Source organism: Rhipicephalus microplus, chromosome 3 (assembly GCF_043290135.1).
Source record: "Rhipicephalus microplus isolate Deutch F79 chromosome 3, USDA_Rmic, whole genome shotgun sequence".
NCBI classification, from domain to species: domain Eukaryota; kingdom Metazoa; phylum Arthropoda; class Arachnida; order Ixodida; family Ixodidae; genus Rhipicephalus; species Rhipicephalus microplus.
In genome coordinates this window covers 64,481,098-64,504,044 of record NC_134702.1, presented here as the reverse complement: position 1 = coordinate 64,504,044, position 22,947 = coordinate 64,481,098, and the positions used below count along the sequence as shown (strand labels likewise).

Genomic DNA, 22,947 nt, shown 5'->3' with positions numbered 1-22,947 from the left:
AAGGCGATATCCTGAGCAAGCCTCCAGGTCAAACTCGAACGTCTGAGCGGCAAGATGACAAAGAGAGACCGCAGTGTTTCCTTTGCAACAAAAAGGGTCACAGAGCTGCTGATTGCTGGACCAACACAAAGGGTCCAGGTACAAAGCCACCCTTTTGTGGAAAATGCCGCCGCACTGGGCATAAAACAGGTGACTGCTCCAAAAGGGCCAACAGCGTCGAGAAGGCCTCATGCTCTTTTCAACAAAGAGATGGAGCCAAGATAATTAATTCAGAGTCGCAGGCTTCCCTTTGTGTTCCTTATAGTCCGGAGTGCGAAGAAACGAACCCAGCCAAGCTGAAGGAAAAATCGATGCCCACGGGCGAAGGTGTACTCGAAGGATATCCCGCAACAGTACTGCGAGATACCGGATGAAATTCAATCATTGTCAAAAGGTCTCTTGTGGTGGATAGCAAGCTGACTGGAAAGATTTCCTCGATTTACCTCCTGGACGGACGGTTGATGAAGCTGCCTGAAGCACACGTGGAAATTTTTTCACCTTTCTTCACTGGCAAAACTCGAGCCCTTTGTATGGATACTCCTTTATATGATGTTGTCTTGGGAAATGTGGAAGGCGTTCGAGATGCACACAATCCTGATAACGATTGGAAGAGCCGTCTTTACACCCAGAGCACTGCAGAAGAGTATTCTGGCGCAGAAAAATCCGGTTCTGCACACGGACCCTTGTATGCAAAGACTTCAACATCGGCTGCAAGGAAAACACGTTTCAAGACAAAAGTTGCTGCAGTAAACCGACAGGCAGGAAATCCACATCTACTTCCGGCTCCAGTTATTAACCCCTTAGACATCAGCCCACAGGACTTTAGAACCAAACAGGAGGAAGACAGCAGCCTGCGGAAATGCTTCGAAGCCGTCAACAAAGAGGTCAAGACAAGGTTTGCTAAAATATTGTTCTTCACGAAGGACGGAATCCTCTATCGCAAGTACACCCTTAACTCTAAGAGGCAGGTGAATCAGCTTGTGGTACCAAGGTGCCTCCGACAATTTGTTATGAAAATGGCCCACGAAGGCATCCTTTCGGGCCATCAGGGAATTAAACGAACTACAGACCGGGTACTCGAAGAGTTCTACTGGCCAGGGGTTCAGTCAGACATCACACGATTTGTTAAATCGTGTGATGTATGTCAAAGAACTATTCCCAAGCACTTGGTGGGTCGTGTACCTCTCGGCAACACTCCTATAATTGACACCCCTTTCAAGAGAGTAGCCATTGATATTGTGGGCCCATTATCACCGATGTCAGAGGGCGGAAACAAATACGTACTGACAATGGTGGACATGGCAACGCGTTATCCCGATGCTGTAGCACTGCCGAGCATCGAGACGGAGAAAGTCGCTGAGGCACTTCTGGAGATGTTTTCTCGTGTAGTTGTCCCACGGGAGATAATCAGTGACAGAGGCGCGTCATTCTCGTCACGCCTAATGAAGGAGCTAAACCGACTTCTCTCCTTCAAACAATTGCCAACAACCCCATATCATCCCATGGCTAATGGCCTTGTAGAGAGGTTCAACGGCACTCTGAAACAAATGATAAGAAGAATGTGTCAGGAGTGTCCGAAGAAATGGGACCGGTACCTGGCGCCCTTACTCTTCGCTTATCGCGAAGTTCCCCAGTCGAGCTTAGGCTTCTCTCCGTTCGACTTGCTCTACGGCCGTTACATCAGAGGTCCTCTGGCGATATTGAAAGAATTATGGGCCGCTGATCATCTTGATGATGATGTGAAAACATCCTATCGGTACGTAGTCGAACTGCGGAATCGTCTTGAAGACACCTGCCGATTAGCCAAAGAGGAGCTTCAGAAAGCGAAAATGATACAGAAGAAGCATTGTGACCGAAAGACCAGACCACGTCAATTATCCCCTGGAGACAAGGTTCTGCTTCTGCTTCCATCGGATACCAACAAATTGGTTCTGGCGTGGAAGGGACCCTTTAATGTCCTAGAGAAGAGAAATGATGTCGATTATTTAATAGATCTCGGTACCAGCAGCACGCTATTCCATGTCAACCTATTGAAAAAGTATGAGGAACCGCTGCCTGCACCACCGCATGAAGCATCAGCTGTTTGCCAGGTGGATGACACCGAAAGTGACGAGCTACCATGCGTTCCATTCCAACGAAAGGAATACTGCACCCAGTCTCACACGCACGCCGTAGACTGTAACCACGTGAAACTGCTTACTCTACAGTGGAGCGAGCGGCCCTGGCTCTTGCGTGAGTGGTCAGGAAACTTCATATCTTCTTATTCGGATGCACGTTCATTCTACAAAGTGACCACAAATCGCTTGTGTACATCAAGTCGGCTAAGCATGTGAACAGCCGCGTCCTACGGTGGAGCCTCATTCTTATGGAATAGGACTTTTTGTTCGAGTATATCAAAGGCAGAGACAACATAGGCGCAGATTACATGAGCTGTTTGCCAACTCCGTGAACAAAGTCTGTATGAAGAATCGATGCTCAGTGGTATTAATAGCTTATGGGAACCTTACAGCGCGATACAAGTATCATGACGCTTTAGTTCTGTGACTTGTTTCTTTTTTTTTTCTGGTGTGTATTTTGTGACCGAATGTGCCGAGTGTGCGGGGCTCGGAACTGCTATAGTGTGCAGTGGTGCTTACGTGTGTGTTTCCGACTGCGAACCAACGTGTCCCCAGTGCCCTCAAGTTCTTCTACCGGAAGAACTTTCTTAAGTGGGGTGTGATGTGATGTAGTAGCTTAAAAAATGCGAGCATAGCAGACGACAGCGCCACATCACCTGGAAGATGAGAAGAATGAAGGGGCATTGCAGCGCGCCCATAGAAAAAAGAAAAGGAGACGCTCGCGGAGAACGAAGCTGTTCGGATGCCGGCAAGACGACGCAAGGAAGCCTAGGGCGAACCCGCAACTACGCGCGAGGTTCGAAAGGTCGGGTTGCAGTCCTCGAGCCATTGACGTCCTCGGGGCACGGCGTGTCGGCGTGGCCAGGCTCGAGTTCTGGGTGAGTGGTCCTGCGGACATCTCCGGTACGGCGAGCGCCCTCGAAAGACCGGAGCTGCTGACCACGTCCACCGAGCCGACGTCGCTAACAGTGTGCGGCTACGCCTAGACCTTGTGATGCCCTCTACAGTGGTATGCTGACCTGGCACGCAAGCGACGACAGCATCCGAGCACGCAACGGGTCCCACTTCGAGGCACCGGGCTACGGCACAGACTGTGAGATGGTTTACTCTTTTCTTTTGTGTGCGAACTGCGTGCGTGTACAACTTATAGTACTGTATGTGCAATAGTTCTTTTTGTTCGTCCAATATAACTCCCGTTTGTTTTCCTCACTGTCTCCATCTTCCTCGCGTCACACGCCTTGCGATGTGACGAACCTAACCACGACAAGTGTGTATTTTCCTTTTCTTCCTTAAAAAACATGTCCTTTTTGTGAAATATTGTTCTTGAGCGCGAGAGCAAACTGTCCCCCACAGGTGAACGCAGAACATCACCCTACACTGTGAATGACCCCCCCCCCCCCCCGTTTGTTCATATAGCCTTACTGTTTATTTAGGTTAATCATCTCGATGGCATGAATGTCCTGTCTTTGTTGAACAATTTTTGGATTGTACGTCACTGCATATGCAATAAGTTCTTTCGCTGTATATAACAGCTTGCATTGTGCATACACATTGTTCACCATTGTCCATTTTTATGTGTGCACATAAGCTGTGTATGATATATCCGTAAATAAAATTCTCTTAAACTAGTGTCGTTTAGCCGTGTTCTGCTTCAATTAACTTGGGACAGCCTACTGTTCTCCCATAGTAGAGTACCTCGTACTCTAAACCATCGAACATTCGTTCTAAACACACATTTCGTCCTCCATTGAAAATAACGTTCTAACACCTCCTTGATGAACAGCACTCTGCTCGCCCATAGTTGAGTATGGTTCTAAACACACATATCATTCTCCATTGGAAAAAAATCTTCGAACACTTTCTCAAGGGACATCACTCTGCTCTCCCATAGCTGAGTACGAAGTACTTGAAATCGTTAACCAGTAAACACGCAAATCAGAAGGTGGCATACTCGATTATTCGGGGTGAGGAATGCGCGTGTTTATTTTCCTCTAACACCAGTATAAAAGTCATTGACAGGCAAAAAAATTGTTGCTTTTCTTCACAATAATATGTCATTCTGTTGATGCTTAGTGAACTTTTGTGTACCCTTTTCTCTTTGTCAGTATTCCGCCATATGTGATAGTATAGCGGTGTTGTAAGTTACATCATGTCTATATTTTTTGTAAGTCCCACTGATGTCATTTTGTTACATGGTGCAGTTGTAATCACCTGAACTGCTGCTAATAGCAGGCAATCAACTTCCCTGTTTGAAGTTATCTGAAGTGTAACCGGAACGGATCCCTGCTTTTCCATAGTAGAGTATAATGTAGTACCACTGCCGCTGGATAAAATTTATGTGCAGCGGCCGTGGTATTACTTGTAGTCTTCAACTTTTTTTTTTGCTAACACATTTTCTTTTGTTTTTTTCGTGTGGGATTAAAGTAGAGCCCGTACTATGCTAAATAGTAAACAATTTTTCCCTAAACACAATCGACTAAGCACAATAAAGATGGGTTACGCCTTGGGCGATTGCATATGGGACCTTGTGCGATTTTTTTTAATTGCGAAGAATTTCTTAGGAGAGCAGAATGCCCTTTGACCTTTTAAATGCGAAGCATTTCTTAGCAAATTTTGGTGACTTTAAGCGTATCTATCTATCTATCTATCTATCTATCTATCTATCTATCTATCTATCTATCTATCTATCTATCTATCTATCTATCTATCTATCTATCTATCTATCTATCTATCTATCTATCTATCTATCTATCTATCTATCTATCTATCTATCTATCTATCTATCTATCTATCTATCTATCTATCTATCTATCTATCTATCTATCTATCTATCTATCTATCTATCTATCTATCTATCTATCTATCTATCTATCTATCTATCTATCTATCTATCTATCTATCTATCTATCTATCTATCTATCTATCTGTCTGTCTGTCTGTCTGTCTGTCTGTCTGTCTGTCTGTCTGTCTATCTGTCTGTCTGTCTGTCTGTCTGTCTGTCTGTCTGTCTGTCTATCTATCTATCTATCTATCTATCTATCTATCTATCTATCTATCTATCTATCTATCTATCTATCTATCTATCTATCTATCTATCTATCTATCTATCTATCTATCTATCTATCTCCCCTTTCGCGTCACGTAACCTGTACGAAAACATCGCTAAACGTGGTGACGTAAAGAAATGCATTAGCCATTCATTTTAATTCAGCCGGCAGACATTTGACTTCCTGTTTATTTGCCCAAGCATCGGCAGGTTTTCTTGAACAAACTCTCATATCTGTAGCGTAAACTTTGCTTGTTCACACCATTGATATTATTAGGGTGACGAAAACACTAACCATTGCAGGATAATCAACGGGATCTTAATATCATCCAAGGTCATAGTACCGGTATATATGAAGAAGAAAAAAATCACAGCATATCGACGGAGTGAATGATGAGTGGAGCAAAGCGGCCTTAAGCCTGTCCGTCTGTTCGTTCCTGCTTTCGTACGTCCGCGCGACCTTCCGTGCGTCCATCCGTGCATCCGCCCGTGCATCCGCCCATCTGTCCATGCATCCGTCCGAGCGTACGTCCACCTGTCTGTCCTTCCGTTCGTCCGTGTGTGCGTGCGTTCATCCATCCGTCCGTCCGTGCGTGCGTACTTCCATCCGTCTCTTCGCGCGTCCATCCATCCGTCTGTCCGTCTGCTAGTCTGTCTGTCTATCTGTCCGTGCATCCGGCTGTGCGTCCATCTAGTGAACACTCCAAGTACCGTCATCTCCCATCTCACATCCCCTGTGGCACATACCCGCTCTAGAGCGGGGACATTGCTCGACCCTAAGGAGCTTCGTCCCTAAAACAAACAAACAAATAGGTGTCTAGTTAGGCGTGATGATAAATATCCCACTTCTTCATACCAAGAATACGGTCAGAATAAAGCCGCTGCCGTAAGAACAAAAGTGATCACCCCACACGAAGCACTGCAGGATCGTTTGCCAGCTACGCCAACCAACCTGTTTTTGTTTTGTTTTGTTTTTGGCACGAGCTGATTCTTTACGAGACAGTACGGGGAGCCTAACGTTATAATTGCATACCGACATATTGGTCTCGTATAATAAATACTCAACGCATTCAGTGCCCCAAGCCACGGCATGTACTTTTTAATTGATTGATTGATATGTGGGGTTTGACGTCCCAAAACCACCATATGATTATGAGAGACGCCGTAGTGGATGACTCTGGAAATTTCGACCACCAGGGGTTCTTTAACGTGCACCCAAATCTGAGCACACGGGCCTACAACATTTCCGCCTCCATCGGAAATGCAGCCGCCGCAGCCGGGATTCGATCCCGCGACCTGCGGGTCAGCGGCCGAGTGCCTTAGCCCCTACACCACCGCGGCAGCGGCATGTACTTTTTATCTTACAGTATATAAATATACGGACGTTCGGTGGTGCAAGCGCCACCAGTATCGCAGTGCCCACTTAAGCAATTCCTATCTACGTCATTTAATCGAGTATTACATTCCAAAATGTGTCCAATGTTCTAGTTACTTTACCTATTCCCTTTCAAGTGCGAATCATACGAGGATGTGCACTATCAGAGAAAGGAACTAAGGGTAAAGTGTCCTTGAGCCGATAAGCAGCCGAATGTATAAGGACGCATGTTTCGCTATCTCACTATGTCGAGTACATAGTTTCGATACGAGAACACAAGCTGATAGCGTGACCGCGTCTTTTGGTGCATCGTTCTTGAACGCAAGGTGGTGGAAATGAACCTGGTGTTTCGCTTACACCACATTTACCCAGACATATATGATACGATTATTATGATACAGAGCAAATATGATGTTTCATGTACAGATGCTTTGTGGAACTCCATATATTGATTTCGTTTGACTTAGTAATTGTGTTTTTCACGGGTGATTGTTTTCGCTTCATAACATTAATCAAGCACGGAACGTACATCAACGCAACAATGTTGTTATGGGGATGCCCAGAGGTCCGAAGCTTTTTTTTTCGGTGTGAAATAAACGAAATAGAATTTGTCAGTTAAAATAGTAGTGATCCGGGCTTTGGGGGAGGGGGCGGGGTGCCAGTGCGGTGCAGCGCGAACCAGGGAAAGGACGCAAGGCGTCTTCATAATCTTCGTATCCTACGTCCTGCTTCAAAGGGGTTTATCAGGGTCCATATTTCAGTTGATTAGATGAGCTCGCGGCACACAAACCATGAGGTCTGCGGTACCAGCCATCTGACGAAATATACTGTTTTGCTAGTTGTTTGTTTGTTTAGTTGAATTCTATAAAGACGAAGAGGGGAAGACATAATAGTAGTTTTGTTGTCCCACTTTTTCAGCAACAATGTAACATAATGTGTGCCTCAGAGATATATTGCATTCAAAATATCGAGTCTTGCTATTGACATCACTATGAATTGAGCCGTAATTTTATGTAGATGAAGACAAACTCTTGTAGAACACACTAACGCCCAACCAATGGTTTCGGGATGCTCGACTACACGGCGGAAGATATAGTTCATAACTTCCTCAAGGAAATCTAGAGGTCACAGCGTAATATGCAGTGCATTCCGTCTTCAATTGGACCTTGATAAAATGCCCTTCAAGTATTAAGGACAACTGCGTCGCAGCCAACTAAGAGATTGTTAGTTTTTTAACCGACTGGTATTGAACCACATGCAGGACTCGTACTTCCTTAGTTGCACCACGTATTCTTCACTAAGATGGATAATGAAGGAAGCTCGGGAGTAAAGAGAACTACTGGACTAGAAAACTTCATAAAGATCAAACAGAGTGTACACGGAATGTTTTTAGCATGCATAGCACAACGAGAAGGGTAAATGAGTGGCCCTGTCATAAAAGCCGAGCAGCCAGAATGGTGCCGCCAAGAAGAGTTTCTCCGGTGCCAATAGAACGTAAATCGAAGACCAACCCTGGGCCACCCTATTCTTGTTCCGCGAACGCATCAGACTTTTTCTGCTGAGAGCTTCCGCATGTTAGATGTGTGCGAGTTTCTGAAAGCGGTGCCCGTAAATCTCGATCATAAATCACTGTCATCACAGACGAACGCGCTGAAGTGTAATATGCAGTCACTAGATCGATACAACTGATAAAAATTTGAAATAGAAAAGAAATAATTATAAGTAGAACAGTCTGAAAGACTTGGACGAAAATATTACACTGATAGGATGCCATGTAATAGACAGAGTTACATGATAGGAGAACAATTATTATTTTTAGCGTTTCAGAGAGGTACGGTACAACAAAGCCAGCTACGGCAAATCACTTCTGCAGTATCTGGAATTATGCAGGAAGGTCTTCGAAAATGTAGACGTAGTCATCCACACATTTATAGCACGATGGTCAAAGAAAAGCCTTTGTAGGATGCGGGGACGCTCGCAATCGCTGATAGGTTGTTTCTATTGCAGCCCCGCCGTGGTGGTCTAGTGGCTAAGGTACTCGGCTGCTGACCTGCAGGTCACGGGTTCGAATCCCGGCTGCGGCGGCTGAATTTCCCATGGAGGCGGAAATGTTGTAGGCCCGTGTGCTCAGATTTGGGTTCACGTTAAAGAACCCCAGGTGGTCTAAATTTCCGGAGCCCTCCACTACGGCGTCTCCTATAATCATATGGTGGTTTTGGGACGTGAAACCCCACATATCAATCAATCAATGTATGTATGTATGTGTCCTGTGCGCCGGCTTCCCCGTGTGACATAACCGAGCCAAGACGTCGCTAGTGTCTCGGCGGTGACAGCACCTGATGGAGAGGATCGCTGGGCCATGGGGAACGGCTCTGTCTCTATCTCTTGAGCCTGGAAGCCCGTCGCGCTCTCCTAACGCAAATGCTCCGCTCATGCTCTTTCTTGAGTGTGAGGCAGATTTCCCCTAGTGGTGTGGGAACCACATGAATTATCTATCGAGATTGCACTACATGCTACGCAGTAGCGGCGCGTGTGGTTCATTTGCGCACTTCAAAGTCTGGTACACATTTGTTTTCCAAAACAAATTAAGAGCGAAATTAAAATGCTTCACAATTTAAATATTACAGAACAGCATTTATATATGGAGTCTTAATAGGGCCCTCACGTCGAACAAGCAGGCCGACACGAAGTGGAATCGCCCGAGGCTTACTGGGCAGTGTCTTGCGAAGCAGCGGTACTCTGGCCGCTCAAAACGGAGGCCTGTTTCTCGAATGTGGATGCACTCTAGGCTCCACATTATTCGCGTGATGAACACGAGATACCGCGAATATTTATTGACATAGGTAGATTTTTCATTCGTTTAGCAATTTATGTAGCAATCAAAGGTCTGAAAGTATTGTACCGGGAGGAGGAAGAGAAAATAACTTTTATTTAAACGGCATGATTCGGAAGGATTTGCTCCTTTCCTTAATTTGCAGCCATGAGTCCTTGTGTTCTGGTGGCATCCTCAGCTAGCCGAAGCACTTGGAGTTGCACTTCAATGTCCGGGCTTGACTGCGAACTCTTGCACTGATCTCCGTTAGCGTAATCTCTATTTTGCCCTTTGACTCTGTCGCAAGTCCACAGTATATAGTTTAGGTGCGCGCCCTGCTCTTTCTTTATTCTTTAGATGTGAAGCGGCTCTTTGATTATAGCCTGTGTAACGCTGTCCCTCCGTACTAACGTGCCGCGCACCTCATGTTCTGGCACGGTCCTAACTCACGCCGCTGCAGCGCGTTGACGTCACGCTCCCGTCGCAGTGCGCGCTCACACCACTCTCTCCCTCGCGTGCCACGCGCTCGCACAACACCCTCTAGAAAAATATGGAGACCTTAGTTCTCTTTGCGTGACGTCACACGATGGGGTGGATTGAAAAAAGAAATAGATACGGAGCGCTGTTCGGACACGGAGCGCTATTCGGGCGTGCCGCGTCGCCCACAACTGCCGCTTCGTCCGTTCGCCCACAACACCTGCCGCGACTTTCGCTCACTACACCGCCGCCTCGTCGGTTCACGCGCAATAAGCCTTATGCGCGCCTAACGTATGAGTTAAAACATGTCTGTATGGGTCACCTACAAGACCTACGCCAGCCATCGCTTCAAACGAATCTTCCAGCGCTCACCGCAGCAACCGCGTTAGCGCTGTTCAACACGTGACGCCACTCGTGTGCACCACAGCTGCTTCGCATCTCGTCAGGGTTCACTTCAGGGAGATGGTCCTAGTTCATTTAACACCGGAACTGTTCTATAGCGCTGGGTCTGACGACAAATGATTGTCCACTTGGCGTGTCACGTTCCATTTTGCAGATACACCCATAGATGGCGTAACTGAAACAGAGTTCAAGTTGGTTTCATTTTCAACGTTTATTACCGACAGTGAACTACTAACATTGGTGCGCCCCGTGGCCCCATTTTCGAGCCACTTTGTTTTTGATTTATAATAACGAATTACCTAATTGTCTAGCTTCCTCACAATGCATTTCGTACGCCGATGATACCACCATATCACCTCTCATAAAGAGATCTCATCTCTCGTAAACATTTTGAATGCTTATTTAGAGAATATTTTGAAGTGGTGTAATACAAACATGTTATATAATAATGCTTCTAAAACCAAGTTTGTTGTTTTCACTTCACGCCGGCGGAATGTAACATCAGCACTAAATATCACATTTGGCCCCTACTCCATCTCTCCTAGCTCATGTTCTTCTTTTCTCGGCATTGTTCTAGATAGTACCTTGAAATATCAGAGGTGCATTGCTCACATAAAAAAAGAAAATAGCATATGGTATACGAGTCTTAAACACGCTCTTACTTTTCATGCACCACATTACTGTCTCTTTATCACTCTTTCGTTTATTATCATTTCACTTTTTTGCAACCTATAATATAACGGGGAAATACTTGCAATACTCACATTTCGCCTCTCCAGGTTTTCCATAATCATGCTATTGAAATAATTACATCCAGCTCACGTCTATCCAATGTTAACTTCCTACTACAGGAGAATAACATGCTCAACCTTACTGAACTCACTGAATACAAGCTGGGTACTTTTTTCTACGTACTTCCACCGACCATTCTTCCATTTTCTAATCTTATGATTTATAGTAATATTCGATTCACATTAAGCGACAACTTTATTTTACACACTATTCGTGCTAATTATGGTAAACAAACAGTAACATATTCTTTTCCATCTCACTATGGAGCACTCTTCCACTTAACATAAAAGCTTTAAACTCATTTCATCAATCTAAAAAAAAACAGATAAAATGTACTTGCTTCTCGGTCACTAGCCACAAATGTTACTGTTTTTTCTTTTAATGTGCGCTTTTTCGGTTTTTTTCTTTTGGTTAAAGAATACTAAACTGTTGTATTGCCTCTTTCTCTTCTTTCTTTGAACTTATCACTTTGAATCGATATGTTAAACTTATACTGTTTTATGCCTTCATTTGTGCATTTTTCTACTACATTTTTAAAATTTTCACTGGTACATATAGCTATTGTTGCTATTAAGTGTTTGCTAACGCCACGAGACTAACACATTGCTTTTGTACAGGAGGTTTCGATATAGTCTCTTGACTATGGGACCTCCACCTGTATACCGAATGCCTGTTATCGTACCCAATTTTTATTAATAAAATTCCGATTCTGAAACTACCTCGGTCGCGGGTGAAGCGATCGCCACATAATGAAACGAGTGAAGGGAGGCTGTGAATAGGGACTGAAGTCACTCTAACAGGGCCGGGTGTGTCAGGGGCTGCCACACATCTTTTACCGTGCACCTCTGCTCTACAAGTAACCTGGTCACCGACAACCTCGCCAAATCACAGAACACCCAAAAAGTCACAAAATATCACAAGAAAACTACAGGAGAACTGTAGGTCCGCTGTCTTTGCAGATTCCACATTGTGTGGAACTGGAGTAATTTTTTTTAAAGAGTAGAGGTTATTTTTTAAGGCGCTTCCGATAGACCAAAGGTACCCATTCTTCGAGCTCCATTCTTTGAGGCGGCGTACATAATTCGTGCAAGGAAAAACTATGCATATTCAATTATTTACAAGAACATTACAGTTACCTATTTGACTGTTTGCTTAACTCCCGTGAATTCGGCAGCCGTGTCTTTTCGAATACCCGTATGCAACCTTTAGTGTCGCGCTTGGGTACGCTATAAGTAACAAAAAAAGAAGAATTCTTTTTCTATGAGTCCAGACTTCTCCGCTATAGGACTCTCTCTAAAGAGACACGTGGACTGTGTCTTCGGGGAGCATTACACTCTCGTCGGAGAGTCGTGGCACCCAAAAGAGAGCTGACGCGTGTCTTTAGAGATATTCATATACGCGATTAGTCAGGATTCTCTTAAAAGAACAACAAACAGGCCCCTTCGCCCCGGGCAAAATTTCGATAGAGGAGGATGTTTAAACAAATATTGTCATATCCAGCTGACTTGCACTGGGGTAGATGTGTTGGACAATACCATCGTTGACACAACAGCCGCTTTGTTGCTCCCGTTAGTTCCTCCAGCACGCCACACCCGCTCTAGTCATGTGTCTTGGAGAGTGCTGGCAGCATCATTTCTGCCTGGCCATGTGTCAGCTGGAGTGGCGTGTTCTTCCCACCCTTGACCGCCTCGAAAGGTGGAGAATGGTACAATCATCAACATGCCCGAACTGTGTCGTATGGGAAACAAATCAGCGTGTTTTGAGGCAATGCGTCGTTGCTCGTGTTTTCTGGAGGGCCGTGCATGCTGGATTTAGAAGCCTCGGAGTAAGTCATTTTGTTTCTTCTGGGCGCTGTTCTCGAGGCAGTTTCGCCTGCCTTCTCATTGTTGCTGGTGCCTACTGTCTTTGGCGCAATCACTGTGAGGCGGGTGCAGCACGTTGTCGCCGTCGCGCTCTCTTTCTAATTTTGGAGCGACTGTACAAAGAACTATCGGTTTTACTGGAGGAACTCTTCTTTCTCGGTGAGGAGGAATTTCTTCGACAATGGTCCTGCCCTTTTGTGTTCGTCTGCGAGAGACGTGTAAAGCTTGTTTTCAGACCTGCCTGGTTTTGGTAGATTAATGTTTCTTTAGTACTGGCACAAATACCTTGTAAATACTATGTAAATATACCTAACATGTAGATCTTTACGTTTCATTTGTGTGTCCTTCGTTAATTATGTATTATACACATGTAAACATATCCTTATGTAACAATTTTTCGTGTATCTGTGTATGTTGTGTTCCGTGTTCATATGCAAGCATATTTTTTGTCACAATTTCCGGTCAGTCTGTGCATGTTGCGTTCCACCGCGATGTTCCGTTGCATTGTAATTGCTGTTCACTGTTCGTGAGAATAAATTTCTCTAAACACAATGACAATGAGTTTTTCCCCCGAGATTTCTGCGAGTGGTCCTCCCACCAAAAAAGATTCCTCGCCGAGGGCCTTACACACACACACACACACACACACACACACACACACACACACACACACACACACACACACACACACACACACACACACACACACACACACGCACATGCACACACGCACATGCACGCACGCACATGCACGCACGCACATGCACACACACACACACACACACACACACACACACACACACACACACACACACACACACACACACACACACACACACACACACACACACACACACACACACACACATACACACACACACATACGCTTTTTTGCAAGAAAAGCTTTGTTGGCAGTGAGCGCACATGTCAAGTGCCATGTTCTTTTTCTTAAAGCAAATTTCAGAATTGCGCGATTAATAGCTAAACATTATGTTGATGCCTTGTCTGCGGTTTCACGCAGGACTGTTACAGGCCCAGGCCCCAGCTCCAAGTGCCTTGCCACCGGCGGTGTCCGATACGGAGGTATGCGCCCAAAGTTACCCTGGACAGCAGGGTTACCCTATGGGGAGGACAGCCCAGATCACGGGAAAGGTCAGTAAGAATGAAGGATCCGAATAATAGGGTTCCCTTCTTGACCACAGTAATCCTTGTTATATTCCTTGAAACTCCAGAATCATCCTTGCGAGACGTGCGGGTGATGTGAGCGCAGAAACTTTTATCAAACTGCGAATGATGAACCCGCATTCTTGTCGGAGTGCATGTATGGGGCGAGCTCCCGAAGCTCGTCCCACGCATGCACGGGACGCACTATACCATCACGAAAGCTTGCTGCTGTTCGAGTTTCATTTGATGCAGTATGTATGTATGTATGTATGTACGTACGTATGTATGTATGTATGTATGTATGTATGTATGTATGTATGTATGTATGTATGTATGTATGTATGTATGTATGTATGTATGTATGTATGTATGTATGTATGTATGTATGTATGTATGTATGTATGTATGTATGTATGTATGTATGTATGTATGTATGTATGTATGTATGTATGTATGTATGTATGTATGTATGTATGTATGTATGTATGCGTCACCAGTTCATCACACTTTGCGCTGTAACTCTACACGAATATTTCGAGATTCGATACACGGGAGCTCCCACGACACAAGCGTATCGAACCTTTATGTTTTCAATTTGCACATGAACAAGTTCACACGCGTTTTCTCGCACGCTTATCTATCCACATCCACGGATGGTTTTAGTCGTTCATTCTTCAGCCGTCGTTTGGTCACCACCTCAGAAGCGATACATGACTGGCGCAGCGAGAATGATGTGATGCGTGACTCAAAAGGCTCCGCGTTGCTTCTACGCGTGGTGTGCATTCAAAGGGAAATTGGCGCCGCAGGCAAACACAGTTGCTCGTTGCACTTTGCGGGACGCTTTCGCTTTCAACCACGTGTATAACATACACATACTTGCAAGGCCGTCGAGCGGAGAAGCGAGAAAGCTTTCCAGGGGCGAGCAATTATCCGGTGCGCGCAAGTGTTTCAGCGTTACGAGGACCGAGTTGATTGCCTGTTAATAAATTGAACTGTGGGAGAGAAGTAGCGGGCTCAATAGGAGGTTTCCACATGACGTCACCCGCAAGGAGCGCTAGAGCAGCGGTCGCCATACTTCTGGTCTCGCATGCGAACACCATCGTCGAACCACAACGGCAGTTCTCCGCAGCGCCACGTGTATATGTTGAGATTTTTTTCTAATAAAAGGTGTTATTCAGGTGTAGCGCCTGTAAACATCAGACTGTCATATGCGTGATCGCTTATGCACTACGGCTACTTCTAGTGCGCACTACGGCTACTTCTAGTGCACTCTACTATGGCTATGGGGACGCACTCGTTAGCGCCACCTGACGAGAAGAGCTTCCCGATTACCTCCTAGAACACGGGATGCTTTCGATGCCTCCGTGGGCTCAAGTGTTGGTTACACACGCTACAATGATGTGATACGTGGCGCAAACTTGGCGGAAAGCGATAAAATTCGATGGCGACCTTGATCCGGGATTTAACGCTGCTGCCGTAGTAGCACCCACACCTCGGCGCTCGTGTGTCCCGGTGTTTTACTTGGGTTAAATTGGCGTTGCGTCGCGGTGTCGAAGTGAATCTGAGAGGCTACGTAGAAACAGGCGCGTGGTTGCGATCTGCTCCGCCAGGTGCCGCAAGAGTTCCATCTGCTCACAAGAGAACAATCTGTTCTTTTAATGAACTCATTCCATTAACTTTATATTATCATTCTGACCGTTATATGATACTTATAGTACGTAAACATACACTCCTAAATCATGCGTATTCACTAGAACACCCAACTTGAACCAGAACTATAGACTTAGTACCATTTTTGCTTTACGCAGGACGCTAACTGAATTTCCTGAAAACTGGACACAAGAGCTCTACTGGAAGTGCTTGGAAGAGCAGCAATAAGTGTCATCCACGCACTGCTCGAACCACTGAAAAAAAAACTGCTACCACACTGTGATGCAGAGATGTCAAGAGATGTTTGGTGGAACAGTAGTATCAAACAGTGCAAGGAGGCCTGCTGGTGTTTCATGATGCTGCTTCTATCCACTTGGTCAATACCCATGGATTATCGTGCTTTAAGGAAGTTAAACAGGTTAAGGGAGCGACTAAGACATTGTGCGCCACCGGGTACGAACGAAGAAAGAGGCAGACCCTGAGACGGCCTGCGCTTGCCTCCGTCTCTCTTCACCCTCGACAGGTTTTAACGCGATAGCGTTAAAAAGTTTTTATCACAGAAATACCTGCGTCGGCGTCGTTGGTTGTGAGCCAAAAATTATGCGCGACCGAAAAAATCGAGAACGATGCAAATAAGATAAATAGTAAACAAAAACCCCCGACCAGAGGGGGAATCAAACTCGGGTCGTTTGCGTGGCAAGTGGATGTTACACGACACGGCCACACTTCTGCTTGTGAACACAGTGAAAATAACTACCACTGCTTGCGAAGGCAGTGAAAGTAATGCTCGTGCTTTCTAAACACTCGCGTACTGTATGTATACGTGCGTCACGATACATGAAATATTGCAGTAATAATGCGCGGTATACAAGCGCCCTTTGCCGTCGGGCGTCTGAACATAGGATTATCATAATGACTTCGTAGATTAAAGCCAGTCCCCCTCTGCAAAAGGCACACACGCTACTGCGCCTATTCCCTCAAGGCCACGTAGGGGGTGCATAGCAAGTTCGAAAAGGTTCCATGCACTAAGCGTTTGAAGTACACGTTATGGGAACAGGATATCGCGCTCAACACTTAAAGGCGAAGCATTAGGCCCCCTAATTTTGACGCCATGTTATATCTACAACGTGAAATCTAGCAGCACTTGTGGTGGCACAATTTCTTTCATACATACCCTGTTCCTACCAGAGTTTCTTTTATCGCTCCTGTTGCTAGAAACACACAACGAAGTACAGCTATGTGGCCCGTGTTCTTGCAGTTGGGCCTCAACACATTCGCAGCCAACTTCGGCAACCCGAATCCATGCTTGGTCCAGTGCCGGACCGCCTCGGGTAACGTCTGGACGGCGGCCAAGCCTTGGGGCACGCCCTGCATCTTGCACGGGGAACAGGTACATTTCGGCATACATTCACACATGGGTGTTGACGTTGCCAGGAAACCGGTTTAGCATTCTCGCTCTATACTGCAAAAAAGAACTTCAGAGTTTGAAAAACTTAGCTAGTAGAGGAGTTTCAGTGGCTGTTTAGGCTACTTCTTTATTACTTCTGCAGAATGTGTGGTATTTCCCTGTTGCCTGAGCACATTGTAGATTCGTATAAGCCTGTTGAGGCCTTTAAAAACGATAATACCAAGATATGAACACGAATGTGAAGAGCACTTTGCACAACAAAGAGAGAGAGAGAAAAGTAACAAAAGACTTGTACCTTTCATGTAGCTGATTTTTTTCTTTCTTTTTTTCCCTATGTTGTCAAATGCCCTCCGCGATGGATTACCCACTCGCTCTGTTTTTCTAAGGGCATGAATGCTAGCTTATGTATCACGTAATATTATCCCATATTCTATTCAGTGCTGAAAATGAAACTGCAATTGGTGCAGCACCGTCTCCCTACGAAGGTGTCGAAAAAAAAAAAACACGAAAGGCAGGGCGAACAAGAATACCGACTGTGCTAGCAGATCACCTTCCTTTGGACGGCGGTATTCCTGGGTTAGAACTCCCAATGCTGGGTTCTGTCGCACGTCCCGCACCCACTTTGGTAACGCGATCGGAAAGCCAGAGCTGGACGGTTTCTCCTTTCCCGCCGTTTGGGCACTGCATGGTTATTCGGCAACACCTACACGAACCGTAGCAAGCGCAGAAGAATGGGCGAATATTTCACGCACTACGGGTATCTTCTTTTGGCTACGCGTCCTTTTCTGTTCACGAACCATTACGCGATCAGTGATGTAGTGCGGTGTCATTTGTCAGCACAGGTCGGCGAAAGAAAACTGAACTCACTCAGACTGATTCTAAATATACATCTTGCGCTTTGGACTCACTCGGACTCAGACTCACCCAAATTCACCTGAGCCGCACTCACTCAGACTCAAGCTTAAAAAAAATTTCAACCGGATTCGCATGCATTCAAACTCACCAAAGTATGGCTCACCCGGACTCATTCACACTCAGCTTCACGGCTCAATTCTGAGTCCGAGAGACTCCGAGCGAGTCGACTCATTAGTAATTTCGCCAACCTGTGCTTGTCCGTTTTGTAAATTCTGTCACTCGATGCAAGGGCACGCTCAGACAGATGGTGTGACGAACATTTCTCTCGAAAAAATCGCAGCGGTTCTGCGCGGCCAATGCTTGCGTGCTGAAGAACGACTCGTACATCGACTACTGCCGCCAGAACTTCCAGACCAGCAACGCAGTCATTGCTCTGGTGAGTTTTTCGGCTGCGTCCTAACGTTTTAGGGACTCACTGACATTCAGTGTTATAGCGTGGTTATAAGCATTACCCAGCGCATATGCACGAGTCAGACCCCGAAGATTCCACAGCCCTTCTCCCACGCACACACACACAGAGAAAAATAAGCATGGACAAAGCTTTGAACTGTTTTGTTTCTTCATTGACTTCTACTGCTTGCAGACTCCATACATGTGCACTCTGGAGTGTATCGACATCACCACTGGAATCGTCCTTAAGGTGAAGATGACAGACGGCACTGCGTGCCAAGCTAATGTAAGTTACGAAACATGTATACAGCACTCACACTCAGCTGTATTAACAAATATAAAGTATGTTACGTAGAGGCGTGAATCGTAAAGCAGTGCTTTGTAAATCATTCATCCATCAAGTATCCACTATCGCGCACTCGAAAGTACACTCACTGTCAAGCCCTGAAACGATAAACGTGCCCACAGAGGGGGGGGGGGGAGGGTAGGGAGGCAAGGAGCAGGCAGCCTAGTCACCTAAGAAGAGGGGGGGGGGGGCACTGACTTAGTCCTATACACTACAATCATACACATGGGGATGGCGCGACTCCGAGGGGGAGGGGGTGCAAAGTCAGCCCTATACATATAGTCTTGGGAGAAGGAGCTAATTTTAATATTATTGGGGATCACTTCTGCAAGGAAGCTAACCATAGTGTGTGTTAAACCACCACATGGTAATTATGGCTCTAGCAGTGGCTGTTCGCTATCCTGAAACAGCTTGTTCGCAAAGAGGGCGAGCCTGAATGAGGTGTACGGGCCTGCCTGGCAGCAGCCACAGCTTTACGTGGCAATGCCACACTCAGTTTTCGCAGACGTCTTGCTTATCGAGTCGCCGATCGACATTCCTGGCGTGTTGAAAAGCGGAGGTTCACTTGACCGTCTATGACCAGTGTCAATCTAGCGCGCTGCTGCGGCGACATTAAGAAATACAAAACGTTGGCCCGAGCTTCCAGCTCTCCGCAATGCATGGTTGCTAGCGATGTGAGAAAGACAGGCACGCGACTCTGCTTCCTAAAGGAAGCATGTACAGTAACTGTCCTCCAGGTGAGCAGCGCGACATCTTACAGCCGTCTAGCCATCGTGGCGTGTTAGCACGTCATTTTTCATTCTTTGTTTTGTTTCAATATTTGCGCATTGTTTCACGATTTGCGGGTAGAAAGAAGATGTAAATCTATAACTGGCGTAATGAAATAGGTCGGACAGATGTCACACGTGGAACAACGAAGGAATACCGCATCTTTGCAAGTTTGCCTAATCACTAGAATTTCCAGGTTATTGCCGTCAGTGCTTGTACTAGACATCTCTAAAATTGTGTATACGTGTGTCTTCGTCTCACGTTGTTTCATTATTTCTGGTACTTCCCGTATGTACTTCATACCGGAACAAGGCTGATGTAGAGAAATATTGAGCATCTTGGTTAATATATCAGTTCGCAGTGTCAGTGGGAATGAGAAACCTGTAATCAGCCCGGAAACTTCAATCACATTTAAAAAAAATTTTTTTTGCAACCGTCTTAGTACTGTTTGTAACTTAAGATGGCTTTCACGTAAACAGTTCCTTATTAGAGCGTCAACGCGAACATCTGTGACTGCAGTAAGGTACAATAGCCATAAAATACACACTGCGTTTTTGCAGTCATTAAATCGACAAACGTGATGATCTTAGGTCTGAAAATGAACGAATGAGGTATACTAATATTTGGGGTTTAACGTCCCAAAACCATCAGTAGCTTAAGAGTGACGCCGTAGTGCAGGGCTTCAGCAATTCCGACCACCCGGGGTTCTTTAACGTGCACCGAGCCTCGAACATGGGCTTCGCACCGGGACAAGTACATGAGCCACGAAAGTTTTTCCCTCCATCGAAAGTGCAGCCGCAGCGGGCGGGATTCGATCCCGCCACCTTCGGGTCAGCAGTCGGTGCGCCTCAACCATTAGACCACCGTGGTGGGCGAAAAAGAAATTGCCAGCGTACAGTATGAGCTACGAAGATCCTTGGAACGTAGCCCTACGACGTAGTCATTGCTATACGGTTGACTTTTGCTGGCCTTGTAGTGGTCTATTGAAGGTGCGATGTATAGCCGCGGCCGTTTCGCACTGCTAACACCTTAACTATCTCTCTCTCTTTTGTTTCACTTTGATCTTCATCCCAAGGGGTGCTTCAACCGCAGTTGACTTACTCGCCTTTTGTTTCCCGCGTCCTCCTCGTTTATTCATTTTGATTGATATTGCAGTCCCAAACACATGGTTGACATAAAAATGCATGATATTCAAGAAGGGCACAATGTTATACATAAAAATACATGAAATAGCAAGTACAATGCATACAGGTAAAACAATAAAACTAAGGAAGTGAACAAGAAATACAACAAAAATAAATAGCCAATAATAATTGAAAAGTGCAATAATTACAAAGTGGAAGAAAAACAGGGAATAGAAATTTCAGGGAGGATATTTGTTGGACTGATACTCGAACTTTGAAAAAGCGCTCGTTTCGTTTTGATTGCTGGTTTAAATAAATATAAGTCTCATGTTTAGTTATGTTGCGTGTTTGTTCCACGCAGACCGGCCGGGGATACGAGCCGGGCTTCTGCTACAGCGGGGCATGCACCGTCGCCATAGTGCCGTACGTGCGACGGCTCTTCCCAGGTTACAACAGGCTCGGCCTGCTGTTCGGATGACGTCACTGCCTTCGTGACCCGCTGTTTTTCCACACAAGTCAACTCGAGCTGATTTCGACGTGGATTCTGGTTGTTAGTGAGCAGAAACAAACGACAACAAGATCATGGCCTGCGGTTGTGGTGCAACTTGGCTGTACCGTGCAGAGTTGTGCGTTGACCGTACTTCTTCCTCTGGTTAGTCCTAACAATTTGTGGCTTAGCAGAAGTAATTCCACTCGAAGTTTGGATCCTCGCACTTCCTAAGCAGCCACCCGTTACGGATGTGTTAGTTATAATTTTTTTATTGCCGCAGGATTACAAAAACAAACCACAAGAATTTACTTGAACTCGAGTTCTTGAGGGTTCAGCTTAATTAAGCACTTTCATGTTAACATTGCTAAATAAGTTTTTTCGTGCCGTGACTCGAACTTGCAATCAGGTGCTTAATCGGTGTTCTTTCTTCTTTTACTTAATTATAGACTACTTTGCGTAAGACATATAAGAGCCGCCGTCATAGGTTGCCGATAATTTCTTTTTATTGTATATCGCAACGTTATATGATAAGACCAAAAAATAACGTATGCACCAACCCAACCGTGTTCATGAATATGCGTATACGTAACATTGTTCGCTAAGTTGTTAAAGATACAAAACATAAATGTTGACAGCCTAGTATGGTGGCACTGAACCCATCCTTAAACAGTCTATGTGGCTGGAACCTTTCCAAACCAAACTAAAGAATTTCCAAGCGTGCTGTCCGTCTCACGTGGAATCGTGTCATGTTAATGCTGTGTAATATCAGTACATAACCTGTAATAACTGTTGTTTTCGTGTTGAAGGCGGGCTGAGTTCAAGTCGTTTTCACATTGCTGTTTAGTCTTTTCCAACGACGCCCAATATTTCGTTAGCAGCGTATTTTTCTCACTTTTGTATTTATTTTTATACCACGTTCATGAGACAACCTCATCCACGGTTTCACACGAATTCATCAGCCACAAACCGATATCTACCTTTACCCGACGATCCCGCGTACTTTAAATTCAAAGGACCAAGTATAGTGATGACTGCTTGCACTTACATGGTATATGTGAAAAGAACTAGCCCGTTCTTTGAGCATTTTGCAAGCAAGCTAACATTCCCTCGGAAAATTTTTCATACGGTCAAGTAAATACAATGCTTCCGATGAAGAAGATTGAAGAAAAACGAACGTATAGTGAGGCGCGTCTGATGCTCTACCACCAGTGTGTTCGTGATTTCTGCATTTGTTATTATGTTTTCTGGATCTTTCGCCGTTTTGGAGGAGTAGCGCCTGGTGCCTGGTTCCCCATGTTCAGTCATCTTACCTTTGACTTGTATACATGCATCAAGAACAGCACAATGATGAGATCATCTTTCACTTAATAAAGTCAAATGTCGATATGGGACTCATTGAATAAAGAATGTCTTGTGCTCCAAACCATGCAAATCTATGTCTTAGACCATCGAAAGCTACCTTTGACTGAGGATGCATTTATAAAGCCATGATATTTCATCGCTGTGGCGTTGCTTACATACAAAATACCCTCACCTACACATGGCTCACTCATAAAAGACTGCAATTGAGAGCTTCTTCATGCATTACATAACGTAAGTGTTCTTGCGTTCATAATCGTGTGCGTTGAACAGTAAGAATCGCAAAAACTTTAAAGCGCTCGCGTAGTTGTAATCTTTCAATTTGTGTTTCCGCACTATATACTCAGTCTGTCACTTTTATGCGAAGCGAGCATGCACAAGCGAAATAAGATCGAGTGCATAAAGCATAGA

At 45.3% G+C, this 22,947-nt stretch overlaps 1 protein-coding gene across 2 annotated transcripts in view; it reads left to right on the top strand.

Moving 5' to 3' along the window:
* Nucleotides 1-22,600, top strand: part of LOC119174083 (uncharacterized) — a 49,498-nt gene extending 26,898 nt beyond the window's left edge. The window contains exons 2-6 of one of the 2 annotated variants that reach the window (XM_075889662.1): nucleotides 13,944-14,074; nucleotides 16,995-17,126; nucleotides 18,340-18,435; nucleotides 18,643-18,735; nucleotides 21,049-22,600. In XM_075889662.1, coding sequence (XP_075745777.1) covers nucleotides 13,944-14,074; nucleotides 16,995-17,126; nucleotides 18,340-18,435; nucleotides 18,643-18,735; nucleotides 21,049-21,165 — 569 coding nt within the window. In that variant the 3' untranslated portion in view covers nucleotides 21,166-22,600. The remainder of the gene's footprint in view (nucleotides 1-13,943; nucleotides 14,075-16,994; nucleotides 17,127-18,339; nucleotides 18,436-18,642; nucleotides 18,736-21,048) is intronic. The other variant, XM_075889663.1, reaches the window with a different exon arrangement.
* The last annotated feature ends 347 nt before the right edge of the window (nucleotides 22,601-22,947 follow it).